This window comes from Perca fluviatilis, chromosome 19 (genome assembly GCF_010015445.1).
Source record: "Perca fluviatilis chromosome 19, GENO_Pfluv_1.0, whole genome shotgun sequence".
In the NCBI taxonomy this organism is placed as follows: Eukaryota; Metazoa; Chordata; class Actinopteri; order Perciformes; family Percidae; genus Perca; species Perca fluviatilis.
This window is the reverse complement of record NC_053130.1, coordinates 11,901,166-11,920,818: the sequence shown is the minus strand read 5'-3', so window position 1 is coordinate 11,920,818 and position 19,653 is coordinate 11,901,166. Positions and strand designations below refer to the sequence as shown.

General features: G+C 40.2%; 1 protein-coding gene across 1 annotated transcript in view; it reads left to right on the top strand.

Annotated features, from left to right (window-relative positions):
* The first annotated feature begins 2,004 nt into the window (after positions 1–2,004).
* adss2 (adenylosuccinate synthase 2) overlaps positions 2,005–19,653 on the top strand; it is a 30,723-nt gene continuing 13,074 nt past the window's right edge. Inside the window, exons 1-4 of the mRNA XM_039784728.1 lie at positions 2,005–2,344; positions 16,625–16,727; positions 18,871–18,921; positions 19,050–19,116. Of these exons, the coding sequence (XP_039640662.1) occupies positions 2,156–2,344; positions 16,625–16,727; positions 18,871–18,921; positions 19,050–19,116 (410 nt within the window). The 5' untranslated portion in view covers positions 2,005–2,155. The remainder of the gene's footprint in view (positions 2,345–16,624; positions 16,728–18,870; positions 18,922–19,049; positions 19,117–19,653) is intronic.

Here is a 19,653-nt window from a genome sequence, read left to right as displayed (position 1 = left end):
AAAAAACGGTGAAGCAGATGCAAACATGAAATCTCCATAATTACGTTTTCTTTGACAATTCTGTGTAAAGCAGATGAGAGAATCACAATTTAGGGACCTTTGGGAGCATATGGCTTATACAATATGGCTGTAAAGCAGCTGCACTTTGGCCTGTTGCACAGATACGACCACTCAAATCAGCGCCACTTATTGTTGTAAAGTGAAGAATTTGCTGGGAAACCTTGACCTCAACTTACAGCACTCCTCTTGTCAGTGCGGACCGTATTTGTCTGACTATTTTTTATAAAACAAGGTCCGTGTGAAAAACCTGAATGACATCAGTTTGTTAATAAAAGGACCTTTCTAAGAGGAGTCTGAGTCGTGACCTGTGCCCACTGCTCTCCCTGCTCTCCCTGCTCTCTCTTGTTCACCCACTTGACCATCTGTCCCACGCTGAGCTCAAAGGAGATGAAAGGACAGTCGTGATGTGAGCTGTACCTGGCACTGTGCATCTCCATCTGCAGCAGGTCCAAACAGGCACACACAACAACGACAAGTCTGCTAATAAGAAAGGTTTGAGGATGACTGAGAATGAATGGATTATCAGCCTTCAATTGTACACGCTATTGTTTAAACATTTTGTGATCAATACTTTTTAACTCTGTTTTAGCAAATAAGTCAGTTCTATTGTTTCACGTTACTTTTTTATGTTACCTCTCAATGTGGAGCCATCATTATGGATTAAACTGACTCAAAGTATAGGACCATATGGGCATAATGCTCCATAATGTGGGCAATTGGACTTGCATGCATTTCTTTTTCTTTCTTTTTTAAGATTATTTTTTGGGCTTTTCCGCCTTTATTTGACAGGACAGCTAGGTAAGAGAGAGAGAGAGAGAGAGAGAGAGAGAGAGAGAGAGAGAGAAGACATGTAGGAAATCGTCACAGATCGGATTCGATTCCTCGACCTCTTCCTCTTGGTATGTGCGCCTGCCCTACCCACTGATCTAACACGGCCACGTGCATGCATTTCTTATTAACACCAGAGGGAGCCAAATAATTCAAGATACAACACATCTGCTAAGAGTTTTTGAAGGAGGGTCTGGCAAAGCGAGACTGCTATTTTAGTCTACTATATGGACAATAATATGTAATCTACAGTGGTTTATGTTATGACTTGCAGGTGTTTGAAAATGTCAACTGTCAACCTCAAATACAGATTTTTATTAAAATGTTTTCATTGTTTCATTGTTCATTTGTTGGTGTTTTTGTATTGAACCCAGGAAGACTATAGCAACCACTTTGTGGAAGCTAATGGGAATCCAAATTAAGAACAAATAATTAAAATGCACTTTCTGAATACAAAATAGCCTATCAGCCAAAACACAGGCAACACATTTGAAGATGCATGTTTAGTTTTGCATCCTTTTTGATAATCGAAAATGAATGTCTGTTTAAGGGGGCAATAAAATGAAAATTGTGGAGCTTAAGAAAGACTATCAAGGAACTAAAACTGCCACAGCTATTACTGGTACTTCAACACTAATGGATTTACCATAGGAGGGTTAGGTTTAGGGTTTGAACTCTAGTTTTGTGAAGTCTTTTGGTCATCGCAGCTGCATGTATTGAGGATAGCAATGCATGCATCTATGTGCAGAAATAGGAAACTCAGATTAAAACAAAATGCACAAAGAGAAAGGAACTTTGAAGAAAGGAAAATTAATGCAATCAAAAACTATATTGGAACAGGTAGGCTAAACTACTTTAACACACATTTGGGCAGTGGAAAATGGGAGTGTCCTATCTATGATTCACGTGCTGTCGGATTACAGAAACCTATGTCGGATAAATCCATACAATAATAAACATGTGGCGGGTGGAATTGTTTTATTTCATCTTAATTAAGACTACAAGTAAGTTATTTGCATGAGGTATAAAGCTGCAGCTGCGTATTTTTTTCTGTTCACACATGTATGTATGTGTATGTATGGTATGGAAATAATTTCAGACACTTGTACGCATGTGCGTGGCCGTGGTGTGTTACTTCCTCGCGTCTAACGTTGCTGTGGAAGCTCCTTCAGTCCTCTGACTCCTCTAGCTATCTTTGGTGCAGCAGCAGCAGCAGCAGCACGGTGCGAAAGGCGCACAAGTGTAGTCAGCCAGCGACCCAGCAGAAATGTCGGAAAGAGGGAGTCAGGAACCTGCCGGGGCCGCAAACGGCAGCGACAGCCCGACAAAACAAGCACCCAGACCGCCAGTCGGCAACAGAGTGACCGTGGTTCTCGGGGCTCAATGGGGCGACGAGGGGAAAGGAAAAGTTGTGGATCTGCTCGCACAAGACGCGGATATGGTGTGCAGATGTCAGGTTGGTTATTCCCCCCCCCCCCCTATGCTGCATTCACTTGTCCTGCGTCCGTTTCCCGGGTAAGCTATACCCTGGAAACCCCCCGCACGCCCCCCCCCCTCCCCCGCGGGGTTTTGTTTGATGTTGGAGGACACACCCCACCTCCTTCTGGGTGTTTTTTTTGGTTTTTTTTTTTTTGTTTTTCCCCTTTTTCCTGCTGCTGCTTTTATTTTTTTTTTTTTTTTTTTGCTCTTTAGTAAGCTGTAATATCTGTGATGAACTGACTCCTGTCGTGTGAACATGATAAGATAGCTGAAGGCACCTTTGGCTAACTAAAGTGACCAAGTACATCACTCCAGACTGGGCTTTTATGGCCACCAGTGCGTTCAAGCTGGTCAGTTAGCTAGCAAAAAGACTCGACTAATGTTGGCTGCAGGTTTTTTATTCATTCCGGCTGAACGATGCATTACAAGTTTAATGTATAGAGCTGGGAGAGATTGTTAGGATGTGTACTGTATCATACAGGATTGTGTTTATTGCATTATTCTGGTCTTTTTTCTGCTGTTGAAGGCTGCATTAGCGCCAATAAAGTTAGAAAATTGTAGCTGTGTGAAATAGGCAATACATGCCTTTACTTGTCTATTATATACACAATATGAAATATAAATTTTCCCTGGAGTCCGGTATAAATATTACAGACAGAATCTAAAATTTGAGTTTATCATTGTCAGTTCAGCCAGTTATTGATTATTGACCTGATATATTGATCTGTGCATTCAGGTGCTTTAAAAAAAAGAAATAATTTTTTCACCACCTAGTTTTGTCCTGATCTTGCAGGCTGCAGTTTAACATATCCATATACACCATGAACTAGAGCTGCAACAATTTGTCAATTAATCAATTAGGTCATCGACAAAAAAAATGGCAACAATTATAAAATTGTTTTCCTTTTAAAGCAAAAAACAAACAAACATTTGCTGGTTTCATATGTCTTAAATGTGATAATCTGATGTTTTTTTGTCATACCTGATAATGAACTGAATATTTTTGGATTGTTGGTCAGATAAAATATTCAATTTGAAGACGTCACCTTGCGCTCTAGGAAATTACAAAGAGAATTTTTCACTATTTTCTGAAATTTTATTGACATAATGATTAATCCAGAAAATAATAGGCGGATTGATAAATAATGGATATAAACGTTAGCTGCAGCCCTACCATACACATTATCCTGCTTCTGTGGGCCCATACACCACTTTATCATTTTGGACAGGCTGGCAAGGGACAGGATGCAAAACAAGACCGCATACATGATAATAGTGTTCATTTTGTCACCTATTTCTAATTTAGTCTTAGTCTTGTGCCAAAAAATTTTGTTAGTCAAGTTTTAGTCGACTAAAAGTCTCGTCGTTTTAGTCAAAAGAGAACTCAAGGTATCTTAGTCAAGTTTTAGTCGACTAAAAGTCTCGTCATTTTCGTCTAGTTTTAGTCAAAAGAGAACTCAAGGTATCTTAGTCAAGTTTTAGTCGACTAAAAGTCTCGCCATTTTAGTCAAGTTTTAGTCAAAACATTTTAGTCTTTTTTTAAATAAATTATTTCTGATAACCATTTCTGTCAAATAGTTATAAAATAAATAAATGCTATAAAGTTATATAAATATTGAGCCTCTTCCTTATTTCACCAGTAAACGACAAAAACAACCACTGCATGAGGAAAGGATATTTTACAATAAAATAAATGCAGCGCGAAACTGGCGAGGCGTATTTCAAGTGAATGCAACATGTGTTGTTTTTCAGACAACGGCAGCTGCAGACTGTCGTACGTCGCGTGTTGGAAATAGAGACAAACCTTTACACCGTTTAGCTGTCAGCATTTTAACTGTGTTAAATCCAACTGCTAGCTAACGGTAGGCTAACGTTACCTGCTGCCAAGGGTAGTGTTAACTAGCGCCCCGTGCAGCGATGTTTCGGTTGACTCTAACGTCCGTTTAGGAACATCAGAGAGAAGCGCAGGCTATTCGGTCCGGTAGATAACGGTCGTTAGGGCAACTGTCACTGGGTCTCAGTAAAAGAAGAATATTCTATCTCATGATGAAAAAGTAGAGACGATTGTAGACGAAAATGAAGAGAGATTTTATATTAGTTTTTATTTTATGCAAAACATTTTAGTCTCGTCTTTTTTCGTCAACTATAATGCATGTTAATTTAGTCTCACGCCGCCTTCACACTGGCAGTTGAAATCATCTCCGATACGGCTTCGAAATGACCGGAAGTCATTCATTTCCTATGGAGATTCGCAGACATTGACATATATATAAGTTCGCAGACCGCATGCGAATGTGTCCGAACCGTTCTCTTAATACATCCATGGTCCGAACGAGTGCGGTGCGAAAAAAATCGTGTCAGTTGATCATCCGGATGCGTTCAAAAAATTTAACCAGATTGAACTCTTGCGAAAAGCTACGGATGGTTCCTATCCGACGGAAGTTAGCGTTGCTATGGTAATGATAAACAAACCTGGTAATGGTAATTGGTTAGCTAGCAACAGACGTCTAACTATTGACATTATACCGCTATGTCACATTTAACCGACGTGACATGTCAACGTCCTGGGCAACTTTACTCCACGCAGCAGCCTTTCTATTTATATCTGTATAAGAGAGGTCATAGAGAATCGGACATTCAGACACTTATCAGTCCTTCTAGTTGTTCCGCCATTTTTGTAAATTGCTTCCGAAGCTTTTCAACGGTGTAGTACGACTTCCGCTGGGGGCGTATTGCGTATTACCAAAGCCGGTCTACGGAAAGCCGTTCCACTCCCTATCCAGCCCCATTGTACCGAATTTGGTTGCAGTTCCACCAGAGTTCCACTGGGGGTGATCGCGGTCCAGTGCAAAATGAATGGGACTCTATGGAGCTAGACGGCTAAATGTGTCTCTTTCGCCCGATTGTCGTTGAGAAACCTCAGATTTGATTGTACTTTTTGCAAGTTCAACATGGGTTATAGGTCGAAATTTGAATGAACGAGTACTTATGTCCTTTTGATTTCTTACAGGGTGAGTCGTTGTTGCCCATAACACGCTAGCATTCTGCTAATGAATGCTGATTGGTCAGTGAAGGTCTGATTACGATCGGAGAGCCAGCTTGACGGCATCCGAAGCAGAGCCAGAATGTCAGAGTGAATATTTCGGCGAGGTCTTTAAAACATTAGCAAACCTCTTTCTAGCACATGTATTAACAGGGAGAGCCTTAACTGTTAGCTGTGTTGTCGATGCCTTGAGAGAGAAAAAAGGAAGCGACTCAGAGCTTGCCGTAAAGCAGTATCTCTGGCCGTATATGTGTATGACGTCATTGACATTTTAAAAGGCTTTTTAGAACAAAAAAGCGACTTTAAAAAAATCTAACACCCAGCAGTGTGTATTTTCTCTGCCTCCCCTTTCGAATGCAACATTCAAATTAATAGACAAAAAATTATATCCTGAGAAAAGTGGGTTTTGTGGGGTATAGCTCTATAGAGCCCCATTCATTCTGCACTGGCCTGTGAGCGCCCCCTATATGGAACTCTGGTGGAACTGCAACCAGTTCAGAACCCGGAAGTAACGAGGGAGTGGCACTTCTTGGTATATTAGAAGTTCTTTGGTATTACAGAGCTGATTTCAACTGCCAGTGTGAAGGCGGCGTCAGTCAGCGTTTTTGGACATTGGCGCAGTCTCGTCATCGTCTCGTCTTAGTCATGGAAAAAAAGGTCGTTGCCGAACAAATTTAGTCTCGTCTGACAAAATTAACACTAGTTGATAACATATGCTTCACTATGTCAGGATGTACAAACAGATGTATAAAGAGATGTGAATGTGCAGCTAATGGGGAGTTGTTATTCACCTTCACTGTTACACACCACATGATTGTGATTGTTGTTATTTTAGCTTATCAAGCTGTATCTTTAGTGACATCCATGTGACCCCCCCCACTTGCTCTTTATCTGGACTCTGTCAGCATGTTGGTGGTTTAACTTCTGGCACTTTGTTGAATTTTCATGCACTCTAGTTGTCTCACGCAAACCAGGTGGATTGGAGACTCTGAAATGCAGTGAGTTGTTGTCTTGTAGACATGGCCAGGGCTTTCTCAACTCTTTGCCCACTGTGTAGTGAAAAGATTCCTGTCCCTGATCTCCCTGAACAGGAATAGTTGAGTGAAAGCAGTCGAGGGAGGACTAGCCCCTCTTCTGTGATGGCCTAGAGCCATGAACCTAAACCACATCTACTCTAAGAAAGCTGAAGTCCAGCCAGCCTGTGGAGGATTGGTCATATTTGGTGGTCTCTGAATACCGATGCGTGTAACTGTATAGAGTTTATTCAGTCAGCCTGGCTCAACTCAAAATGATGATCGCTTTCTGTTTTGTCTTGGCAACAAAACATGTGTAAACAACTTAGTTCAGTTTGGCTGTGTGTTAGTGGTAGTACAACAATGTGGATTACTTCCTATTTTTGTTGAGTAGACCTTAAACCCTCACAGCTCTCAGTAGGCTGAAAGATTTAGGAAAATAATCTAATTGTGATTTTTTTTCACCAATATTGCGATTTAATATGCAATTATTTTTTAAGCTCCTTGTCTTCTGTATTATTCAACAAAGACAATCAATAAATCATTGTATAATATGAACAACACAATATTAGATAGATTAAACAGTTATTTCCTGGAGGCCAGGCCTGTATGTGATGATGACATTAGGTGATGCATGAATTTATATGAATGACATCTTTTATTTAACTACTTCAATCACATAGTATATTGAGCATTGACCAAGCCTGGTGTAAACATTCATATGAAAGTCAGAAACAAATCGCACAAACTATGGTGCAGATTGTAGAAATATATAAAAACAAATATGTGGCTTTACCACACTTAGTAGTATTTAGATTATTATTTACTGTAATAAACATGTGGATTGCACTTTTTAAACACTGTGTTTGAACTTTACTAGACAGTTAAATAAGTAAAAAAATAAATTATATACATACATACATACATACATACATACATACACACACTACCGGTCAAAAGCTTGGGGTCACTTAGAAATTTCCATTATAGACAGAATACCAGCTGAGATCAGTTGCATTGTTTTTTTTTAATCATGGCAGCAGTTTTCAGATGACATTATGTGCTTACATAATTGCAAAAGGGTTGTCGACTATTGTAGAAAGAAGTGGCTGATCTTCAATGCAATATCTACATTGCCCATTATCAGCAACCATTCATCCAATGTTCCAAAGGCACATTCTGTTTACTAATCTGATATCATTTTAAAAGGCAAACTGAGAAAACATTGGAGAACCCTTTTGCAATTATGTAAGCACATAATGTAATCTGAAAACTGCTGCCCTGGTTAAAAAAACAATGCAACGGATCTCAGCTGGTATTCTGTCTATAATGGAGTTGCTCCATCAACGTCCGTGTTTGGATGTATATTGAAGAGTTTGCCTCATGTGTGGATGGGATGACATGTTGTAACGAGGTTCGAGTACATACAGCAAATACTTGAAGCCAGGTTCCTCTACGAGTGAATACAGGCGCATCGAAGATGACATGTAAATTCCGATTGCTTCAGTGATTTTTTTTTTTGGGCCCTATTTGTATGTGTATCTAAAGGCTGGTTAAGCACTGTAGGGAGGAGAAGTTGGACTTTTTTTTTTTTGTCTGGGTGATGGCGTCGGATATGCGTTAGCATGTTAGATGTATTTCTACTCGCATACCCAACAACGCCGACACACAGTCCTCGTCTTATCCACCACTCTCTCGCCTGTACTACTGTAACTGACAAGGAAACCAAAGGTTTCCCAAACTTGCGATCATAAAGAGACGCCCGTACCGTTTCAGTTCAATACGAATACATGTACTGTTCCACCCCTAATGGAGACTAAATTATCTTTGGCATTTCTGTACTGCAATTTCTTCTAACTCAGTGGGGGACATGTACGCTGGTATCGACTTCTTATCTACGATAAGTTATTATTGTATTATTGTATACCTACTTCACACCATGTTCCTCAGCTTTCTAGACAATCTTGCTAATCTTTTGACTGCTAGTACTAACTCTTTGGACTATTAGTTGTCCCTGTTGATAACAAGTTGACATAACAAGGACTCTCCGGAGCCGCGCAGCTTCCTTGTTACTGCAGTCCTGTCGAGGCAGGAGACATGGAAAAATAAACCGCTTTCTGGCAGTGGTCCTGCACAGCGTCCTCTCCATACATCATGATGTGTGTATATATGTTTGTTGGGGGCCGCTGGAGCAGATAGCGTTGATCTTTTTATAACATAAGCTTTGCCAGCAGTCTTGCTCGGTGTTCCTTACAGTCCAGACCTTTAAGATCCTTAAAGTTTCAGTTGGGGTTACAAGAACGTAAAGAGGGGGTGTGTAGCTGAGGGGGCGTGCTACCAGCAAAACGCATCTCTGGAGACTGAGAGTCAGCAGTCATTATTGTGGAATATCATATATCCATATCGGCTTTACCTAAGAAAGTGGTGCAGATCATTTGCTCATTAGCCTCTGTAAAGGCTCCTGCATACTCAATTCAAAGTTGTATTTGACCGTACTGGTTGACTAAAACTAAGTTAACACAAGCTTTGGCTGCGTTAAAAGTCACAGCTGCTAATAATATTAATAATGATTTAAAACCCAGCACTGTTATCACAACAACAGGAAACAGAATAGAATATAGTTCCGTTTGTTCTAGTTACTGATTTCTAGCCACAGATGAGAAGTATGAATGTGTGATGATCTTACAAAATGAGAGACCAATCTCAATATTTACCATGTGTAATGAGTAAGCCTCCATTGCATTGAAAAAGTAATTAACAGTCACAAAATAATTAAGTTTGTTTAATTTGTTATTGCATGGGCAGTTCACTGTCTGCAAAGTTAAGTACAGGGGTCTCTAATAGTGTTAAATTAAAGCAACACTATGTAACTTTTCCCGCTTCGGTCCCCCTACAGGTTGTCTCATTGGAACTACAACTCGCCCTAAAAGTTACATAGTGTTGCTGTAATATGATAATACATATATAAATACTTTTGAGCCCAGTCGTCTATTAACAGAAAATTAGCAGCTTTCATATTTTGATAATCTATTAATAGTTCAAGTCGTTGCTTAGCAAAACATGAAATGGCCCCAGCTTCTTGAAGATTTGCTGCTTTTCTTTGTCACATATGTTAGTCAATTAAATACCTTTTGTCTTTTGGAGTGTCAGTTTGACAAAACAAGCAACTTATATATGTTGCCTTGGGCTTTTTGGGCTTTATGCAAATTTATAGTATTTGCTATCAAAACGAGCAGAATCTTTTGCTGATGATAATTGAAGTACTCCCCAATATCTAACTACAGGTTCCTACAGTATAAAGGTCGTAGTAAATCAATGTACAGCTGAGGGGGATCTGCAGTCGGGTAATAATTCCCTGTAGATTCACTACAGGCCACACCTTTCACATGCAAGAAGTCGTCCGATAGTATAAAATATTGATTTATAGCTGCTTTGATAAATTATTCATTTTCTGTGGCTCGACTAATTGGTGTACTAATTCTAATGACATTTTAGCTGTAATAGTAACCCGTGTCTGCCCTTTCATAGCAAAGCAGAAGGGTGTGAGGCCCGTTTTCATCCCTGGTCAGGAGCACGGTCACAGGTCCAGAACCTGTCTTGATCCATTAACACCAACAGGAAACTCAGGTCCTTGCTTTAGTCTTAAAAAGGGTAGAAGAGAAACTTTCATTAGCCGTTCTGATTGTATTGCCCAATATTTCCCCTTTTCATTCAATCATTCATATATTCAAACCTTTATTTAAACCTCGGCGATCTTGACGTTTCCCTCGTTTGCAATAATGTGGAGATACAGAGAAATACACAGAGTTAAACGAATCCAAAGAGGACAATACTCAGTGAAAACAATTGCACACTGAGATTAAGTGGTTTGAGATTATCGTCTTGAATTGTCCAGGGGTAATGAAAGTGATAATTCCATGTGTTTAGTGCACAAAAACTAAAGGCAGAATAAATTGCCTTGAAGCATAAGACAGTTAGTAGAGCAGGTTTGGTAGTATCCAATGGTCCAGTCCAGCATTAGATGTTGTATACAGTAGAGTGGTGAAAGTCCAATAAGGGATCTGTGGATGAGAAGATACAGCTGTTTATCCCACATCTGTGCCAGAGAGGGAACCTTTTTATATAGAATGCAATGGGGAGTGTCATAGGGATCTCCGGTAATGAATCTGAGGGCAGAACGATAAACTGAGTCTCGGGGTTCGAGAGTGGAAGCAGCAGCAGCCTGACTGCTTATATCACCATAATCTAGGACTAAAAGAAACACTCCCTCAACTATACTTTTCCGATTTGATTCAAAGGAACGCTGGATGTTACCTTAAAGCGTAACTCTCGCCAAAATGCAACCTAGGGTCTTTTTGTGAATGTACCCTAGTCAAACTTTAGTTTAAAAGCATAATTAGGACGGAAATGCCACTTTTAAGATTGCCCGTATTCTCGTTGTCGGTCAAATGACCTTTTCTTTATTTTTTTTAAAGATTTTTTTGGGGGCCATTTTTAGGCCTTTATTGACAGGACAGCTGAAGAAATGAAAGGGGAGAGAGAGGGGGGAATGACATGCAGCATCCCAAATGGCCTTTTGAATAGGATTGATAGGGGCACTACAATGATAGCGTGAAAATCACTATTTTTAAAACAGTAATAAGGCTCAAAACAACATTGAACTTTGCTCGAAGTCTCACCAGGGGCTCTACACATGAACTCGAGCATTGAGAACATTGTTTGTGTACACAGAGTTTACTAAAAAGAAAGGTTTTAACAACTCCCTGTAGCTGTTGGTTTTCCCGGACACCGTCCGTCTTGCCAGTCAAAAATAGTCGATCTCCGAATGCGACGTAACAGGGAGGAGAGTAAAGATGGGAAGCTCCTAAAGCTTAGTTCCATAGAAATGCACGGATAATTTGTTGTTTTGTCGTTAATGAAAAACAATTTTGACCTTGTAGTTGAAAAAGGAGCCTCACATAAGAATGACATTTCCTCCTATGGAGTCCGTTCATTCGCGTTCAGAGATTGACACTTTTTGACTGGCAAGATGGACGGCGACCCAAAAAAACCAACAGCTACAGTGAGTTGTTAAAACCTTTCTTTTTAGTAAACTCTGTGTACACAAACAATGTTCTCAATGCTCGACAGAGGTGGGTAGAGTATCCAAAAATTGTACTCAAGTTAAAGTACTGTTACTTCAGAATAATATGACTGAAGTAAAAGTAAAAAGTAGTCATCCAAATAATTACCTGAGTAAGAGTAAAAAAGTACTTGGTGAAAAAACTACTCAAGTACTGAGTAACTGTTGAGTAACGTCTGTTTTTTTTTTTTAACACAAACATTCAATCAGACAGACAAAAATTCAAAATAATCATCTTTAGGGAAATTATAGCCTAGTTCATCCAATCAATAAAATACATTTAAATTAATTAATTACAAAATATCTTAAAATAGTCCAGGTAAATTCAAATACTTAAAAAATAAAATCAATAAAATAATAATACATCAAAAATAAATAAGCACAAGTAACACAAATTTCCAAACCTTATACTTTTTTTTACCAGGCTCTGCAGGCAGAACTAGAACAAGGTAATGTAGCTGCTGTTTCGCACTTTTACTAAGGTAACCATGCTTTCATTATGAGGCCAGAGGCCTGGACTACGAAGCAAGATTTGGTTTTCTGTATCACGAAGGTGGATCACTTGTTACCGGGTTCACTCGCCGTGGTAACTCATGCTGGACGCCTAACCTGGTCGGGAGCAGGTTATGTTGGAGATCAGAGATCAACCGGTGTAAAAGCACCGCCTACTGACCAATCAATACTCGATTGATAACGGCGTCCCCGTTCTTAGAAGATCAGGCGGAGCTCGGTGCGCAGAGGGAGAGAGGGGGGTGGGGGGTGCGCTCATACAAAAAACATTTAGAGACCGACAACCCCGTTAACATTGCCTGATGGGTATATTTATGAAATATATAGATTTTAATGGGAGGGAATTACATATTGGCTATTTGTCGGCTTCTATTTGTCGCCAATGCGCACAGCGGTTTGAATTATGTTTTTTATATTTTTTATTTGCTCTCACAATCGCTTCCCACTGCCAGGGTTGCAACTGAAATAATAGGCTAAAGCAAAGGCAGTTTATGGAAAGCACAAGTGTAATTATGGTCCGATGTTGTGCCTGACTGGTGGGGAAGTGATATTGATAAGCGTTCTGATGTAGGCTAGCCTACGCATCTACAGCGTCGCCTATTTTTTAATTTTTTTTGCCAGCTGTCCTCCTGTTTTAGGAAGCAGCGACTGTATTGCGTTTTGTCTGTAAAACTGTGTCTGTGTTCTTCATATTTAGGTAGAATTATAGTTTGCTCTTCTTATGTAAAATATGTGGCTATTGGTCATGTTGTGCAAACATCGCCTCTTTTATGTGAACACGCGCCGCTAGATTGGGAAACCCTGGGTTGATTGAACTAGTTGTTAACCACCGTTATATGTGTCAGTGGTCGTGACACAGCTTGCGGGACCGCGGTTGTTAGGTTAGGTGAAGCCGGGTAACTGAAAGAAATCCAGGACATGTTGATCTGGCCTCTGGGCTGTTCCTCCTCATCTGTGTCTGCATTGCCGATGGTTGATTCTGACATTGTAAAGCTAACCCGTCCCGCCGATGAGATTGAGTATGGTCACGTGACTAGACTGCACAACTACGTTTGATTGGTGAAACACAGCCACGTGGTAGAGCCTTTAGCGGAAGTCTCTCTCTCTGTCAAAATAAAACATTAAAATGAGGCGAACGTGGGGGGGATAAAAACTATGACGCGTAGAATACCAAAGAGGTAAAAAGAAAAGTAACGAGCTCATTGTGGCCTAATGTAGCGGAGTAAGAGTACAGTTTCTTCTTCACAAATCTACTCAAGTAAAAGTAAAAAGTATAGTGATTTAAAACTACTCCTGGAAGTATAATTTTTTCAAAACCTTACTCAAGTAAATGTAACGGAGTAAATGTAACTCGTTACTACCCACCTTTGATGCTCGAGTTCATGTGTAGAGCCCCTGGTGATACTTCGAGCAAAGTTTCATGTTGTGTCGAGCCTTCTTAGTGTTTTAAAAATAGTGATTTTGATGCTGTCATAGTAGTGCCCCTAGCACTCCCATTCCAAAGGTCATTTGACCGAAAACGAGAATACGCTAAAATCTTAAAAGTGGCGTTTCTGTCCTAATTATGCTTTTAAACGATAGTTTGACTCGGGTACACAAAAAGCCCCTAGGTTGCATTTTGGCGAGAGTTACGCTTTAAGGGGCTTTACGATCTGTACAGCATCTCCATCCTTAGACCCTTGATTCAGGCATGGAAAAAGCTTTTTTAACGGGGGAAATGAAAGAAACTTAGGAAGAGCAACAGAGGAGGGATCCCACTCCGACGGCGGACAGAATAAACCTTAAACATAGTAAAATTACAATATAGACAATCGGGTGTGAAGAATACGTCTCCATCAATTGTGCCTTATGTTTCCTGACACCACTCTGTTAAATCAAATCCTCTGGACCTCTTATTTTAATCTCAGACACACAATGGATAATCAGCGTTGCCATAGCAGTGCACAAACACAGTACACTAGCAGGTGGGTATTAAAAATTGAGTTTCTCGTGACAGGAATAAGAGGCCGATCACAGGACTGTATGAGAACTACAGTTAGTTATGTGGGGGATGGGATGGATTGTAAAAGTATCTAAAAAGGAGAGGCATCTGACCCCCTATCTGTCCCTCTCTCCACCTTCAGGGTACTGCTGTGGCCAGGAATAACCCCATGTGCTCGAATCACATGCTGTGCTTGATTTACATCCACAGGCTACATCGTTAGGAACACATCCTGGTCACAGGACGGACTAAAAGTTGAATTGGCTCCTCAGGTAGTGAGCGGTGACACTGCTAATGTCCTTTCATTTTTTTCCCATCTGTTAAGTCCATGAGCTGCAGAGTATAACCCCTCTGAGTGTGAAAATGAATCCGGGAGGAGCAATGCAGGTCATATTGTGACATTGTCGTCCTAGGACTCACTGTTCTCCCTTTGCGTTTTTATCTCCCATTGTCAGCTGTGCTTAATCATGTGCAGGCCTGTAATGTATCAGCGTCCAGATTAACACCCAGCAAGCACATATTGTCACCGTTAAACACCGTCTTTGACTGTTTGAAAATGTTGTTCCTATTGATCAACCAACCAGGGTGGTTCAGTATTTAGGCAGAAGATTGGCTGGCTACTACACAACAGTGTTAGTATTTCTCCAAACTTAACAATTGAATCATGATTTCCTGAGACCACTTTATTTATTGCATAAATACATGTGCATCGTTCTACACAACAAAACATATTTAAATGTAATGTCTTCTTTTTAGGGGTATAGCGATACATCAATCTGGATCGATCTATAGATTCAATCCTCAACGATCCAATATTATCGATACCCAGTAAAAATATATATACATCTCGTCATCTTTTAGATGCGCCTTTATTTTGAAATTGAAAAGAGTTTGTTTTTAATTTAAATGTCAAATCATATTTTAGGTGCTTTTTGTTAATAAATGTAACTGATTGTGTTAAATAGGCTTATGTATTGTATCGTCTCGTATCGGTCGCAGGCCCCTGAAATGAATCAAATCGAAATCATATCGTGGCAGACTTTGCGATATTTTATCGTTGTCCTAATAATCGATATATAATATTGTATCGTGACAAAACGTGTGATTTACACCCTTACATCTTTAATGTCTAATTGTTTTAGCTACATTAAAAAGTCATCTTGTCAGGTCAGGCTCTCCCAATGCATGTATTTAAGTGCATTATGTTGTAACTTGTCACCCAGTTTTGAGCTGCTTGTTAACCAGTGTCATTGGGCCTCATGCAAGAACCAATCGTACAAATAAATTTGTTCATAAGTGGCACGTAGGATTGATGAAAGAGAAATTGTGGCATTTGTCAATTTTACCAATCTTTTATTTTGAATGAACTTAGAGTTTAAATATGATACAGAAAACACAAAAACTTGATGCAAAATTAACATTCTGTTCACCATCGTGGCTTGCTGATTTAATGAGCTGTCCAGTATCATACTCTGTTGCACTAACAGTGTAACATTACCTAACCGTAGGCTATAATGTTGATGTCACGTCCCCTTGACCGCCTCTCATATTAGTCTTGGACCGTTGTGCTTAAGAAAGACCTGATAACTTTACGTCAAACTATCCTTTATTTCTGTCCCAGTGCAGCTCTGAAGACACATGGTTGACCGCTGTACTCCCTCTAATACCGCTGTACTTATACCACTAAATTTGGTTTGTTTTTGTCTGCCAGCAGGACTTGGAAGCTACTCTGTTGAAAATATTTTTAATCTAAAGAGATTTTTTTGAGAATGAAACTTCTCGCCCACAAACGGAGTTGAACAGGTTATATTAATATATAATATTACATGGCAATTTTATGGGCATAGATGAAATCCCGCGAACACACCTCCTCATGAAGAGGTGGCATTCATCAGGCTGAAACAAGCAATTTTAACTACACAAAAAGTTTGTGTAATTTAAAAAAAAAAAAGGTTTGGGGAATCCAACTCGTATAAGAGAGGTGTAGGATAAGAATACAAAACTGTTCTTCCATCAGGCTCATTTGACTGATTGATTGTCAAAGCTTTGGTTTGTGTTTGGCCTTGGTTTTTGGACTTGATATGTGCCAAAAAAGGCAGGGTAGCTTGTAAGAGGGTTTCAAAACAATAAATTATTCCTCAAGCTACATGCCCTCTGTTGGATGATGGCAACTTGTGGCTTGAAGTTTGAGACTGAGCTGCGGTTTGTTTTTCAATGTAGGAGTTTGGAGCATTATGTCTTGACAGGACGCGTTTCTGGGTGTCGTTCCAAAACATTACTTACATAATGTTGAATCCATATAAACGTTCCTTTGCTGACACATTTATCAGCAAGTTTACACTGGAGTGAGACCTTCACTTGCGATCTGAGTGCGTAGTGAGCAGGAGTCTCTAAGCAACCGCACAGAGCATTACACACACACACACACTAACAGACAGTGGCCAGTGGTTTATGTATGATGTTTGTTGCTACTCGCCAAACTATTTACCCTGCCTTCCAGCACAGCCAAAGAGAGTCGCAGAGCCTCAATTAGGCCTCTTTGTGTTTCGGTTTGTCTCTCCTCATCGCTCTCTGTCTCTTCTCTGCAGGGCGGCAACAACGCAGGACACACAGTGGTGGTCGACTCGGTGGAGTACGACTTTCACCTCCTCCCCAGCGGCATCATCAACCCCAAGGTCACTGCTTTCATTGGTGTGTAACGCACACAGATGCAGAAACACTTTAAGTTCACACTCAAGATTTGTGCGATATACACACACTCTGACACTGAAGCATGCGCACCATTTGCTCACACACCATTACGCACCGACTCTCGTTCCAAGGCCATATTTCCTCGCTATTTTCTTGATGAATTGATCGACTCTTTTAGCCTGCTGCGCTCTTCGTCGCCAGCAAGAACAGCCTCCATTTTGATGACTGCTACAGTGAGTGTGACCAGCTTGAAACAGAGCCAGACTGCAGGCTACATCACATCCACTCATCTGCAGTAACTTCATTAGCTAATGGTGTCTTACTCTTTCTTTCTGGCGTTCAACCCCCCTGCCCATCTATACTTTAACATCTGCAGCAGTGTGATCCGTCAATACTTAATCACATTTATGCTTTTTCTTTTTTGATATATGTCACATTAATGCTTCTGCTGGCTCGGACGCTCAGAAAGACTTTCAGCATGTGTGACATGCACTTGGATCTATGGTGTTTCAAAGCATGTTGCACCAACCAACCACCAAGAGAAATACAAAATACAAATATTACAGAAAAATGTATAGTGGTATAAGTAATTTTCTTTTTATCAGTTGTTCTTGACAAAATGCAACTACATGGATAATTTATTAATAATATTATTGTATCATAATAATTGTTTCATTGTCTCAGAGTGGAAACATGTTGCTCTTTATTACACTGTCATGGCCTCCAGCTTTTGGAGGAATTCTGTGTTCAGGTCTATCCTGTTCTTGAGCTGCAAATGATTTTTATCTCTGTCACTGAGAGTATTTGTTGGTTGTGTTTTTTTTTAGTTTTTTTTTTTAGCCTTTTTCCACATTTCTTACATTTAATTTGGTGAAAGTAATTACCTTGCCTCCTCCAGTTAATGCAACCCAATTAAAAAAATAAGTAGTGCCAGCTGTTATACTGAATACTCTTGTGAACATGCATCATTTAGGCCAGCTCTTTCTGACAGGACACATCCCTTAACATCAGAGTTAGGCTGTCGGTACAGACCTGGGGCTGCCTCACAATGACAGACATTAACTCGGGTTTAGATGTAACCTATAATTAGACTTCAGATAGATGATAAAGATGCCTTTAGACTGTGCGACAACAATCATGTATGTTTACTGCACGTAACATTGTGCAAGATGCAGTGGTGGAATTGAACAAAGTGCATTTGCTCAAGTGCTGTACTTAACTACTTGTACTTCACTTGAGTATTTCCATATCATGTTACGTTATACTTGTACTCCAATTCTGGAAGCCAACATTGTTCTTTTTACTCTACTACATTTATTTGACTTTTTGGCTTTAGTAACTTGTTTCTTTGAAGATTTAGGTTATTTATACAAAATATAAATCAACTGATTAACGATGATATATTATTTTCGATCAAGCTACCTGCAGCATAGTAGCTCCACCTTTACCAGCCGCAACATTAGTGATGCTTAAACAATAATGCATCAACAATTATTATCCAGTGATCTAATATGTATTATTCTGAAATGGGCCATTCTGCATAATGAATACTTTTACATTTGACACTTATAGCCAGTCTTTGAAGGACTTTTACTTGTAACATTTTTACTGTAATATTGATACTTTCATTTAAGTATAAAGAAACTTGTGATTTTACTTCTTATAAAAAGGATCTGTTTTAGGGAAAATCGCTCTTTGGTAAAATTGTTCCCAACTCCTGGATTTATGCATATGACCCTTGAGGAGAGTTGACCTGTACATTATTTTTAGTTGATACATGCTGCAGGCCCAAGAACATTCATCATGGAATTATATAAAGCAGGTGGCTCTTTGCACACAACCATCAAACTTTGTTTTAACCGACTGTAAACTTGAACAGCAACTAATTTATTTTACCAATCATGGCAACGTTGTCGGGGGGGGGGGGGGGGGGGGGGGGGAGGGGGGGGGAGGGAAGGGGGGGGGGGGGGGTTGGGGGGGGGGGGGGGGGAGTGGGGGGGGTTTGGTGGGGGGGGGGGGGGGGGGGGTGGTGTTGTGTGTGTTTGTGTTTTTTTTTTTTTTTTTTTTTTTTTTTTTTTTTTGTTTTTTTTTTTTTTTTTTTTTTTTTTTTTTTTTTTTTGTGTTTTTGTTTTTGTTTTTTTTTTTGTGGTCAAAAGGCTGGGAAAGTTGATCATCTCAGACAGAGCACATATTGGTAAGTCCTCTATGTGTTGTAATGTTTGTATGTACGCATGCAAAGATGAGTGCGTGTTTGGGGATGTGTGAGCCCTGCTTTCTCTGAGGTGTGTGAGAGTGTGTGTCCCCTCTCTTCCTCCTCTGCAGTGTTTGACTTCCACCAAGCAGTTGATGGTGTTCAGGAACAGCAGAGACAAGAGCAAGCAGGCAAGAAGTAAGCAACCTGTTGCTTTTAAAATGGCTACACACACACACACACACACACACACACACACACACACACACACGCCGCCCGTGTCACCAGGGGGGCGTGCGCGACTTATTTTCGTAACAATCAAGTATCAAAAACTGAGGACACGCTGTTGGGTGCTGTCCTCCTCTCCTACTCTTTCTTCAATGCCTAACGAATCTCTTTCTCTCCCTAACCCTGTCTTTCACTGGTTGAAGCCTGAAAATATTGTAAACAAATTAATAACATAACTAATTCCACTGGTCGGACTGTTCAGCTCTGTTTCAGACTAATACCTCTGGTTCAGGCTGGTCCTCAAGACAAGACGGGCATTTATTACTTTGCCGCATCTCGGACAGCTCCTGCTGGCGTGCGCCAGGCAAATCCGCCGTCATAATAGCAATCCGCCACGGAACAAGCGCGCCTGCTCTTAAAGGGAATGTGAGATGACGCTGTGATTGGTTATTTTCACGTTACGCCCAAACCACACCTAGCTACATCAGACCAACCCATTTTAGATTT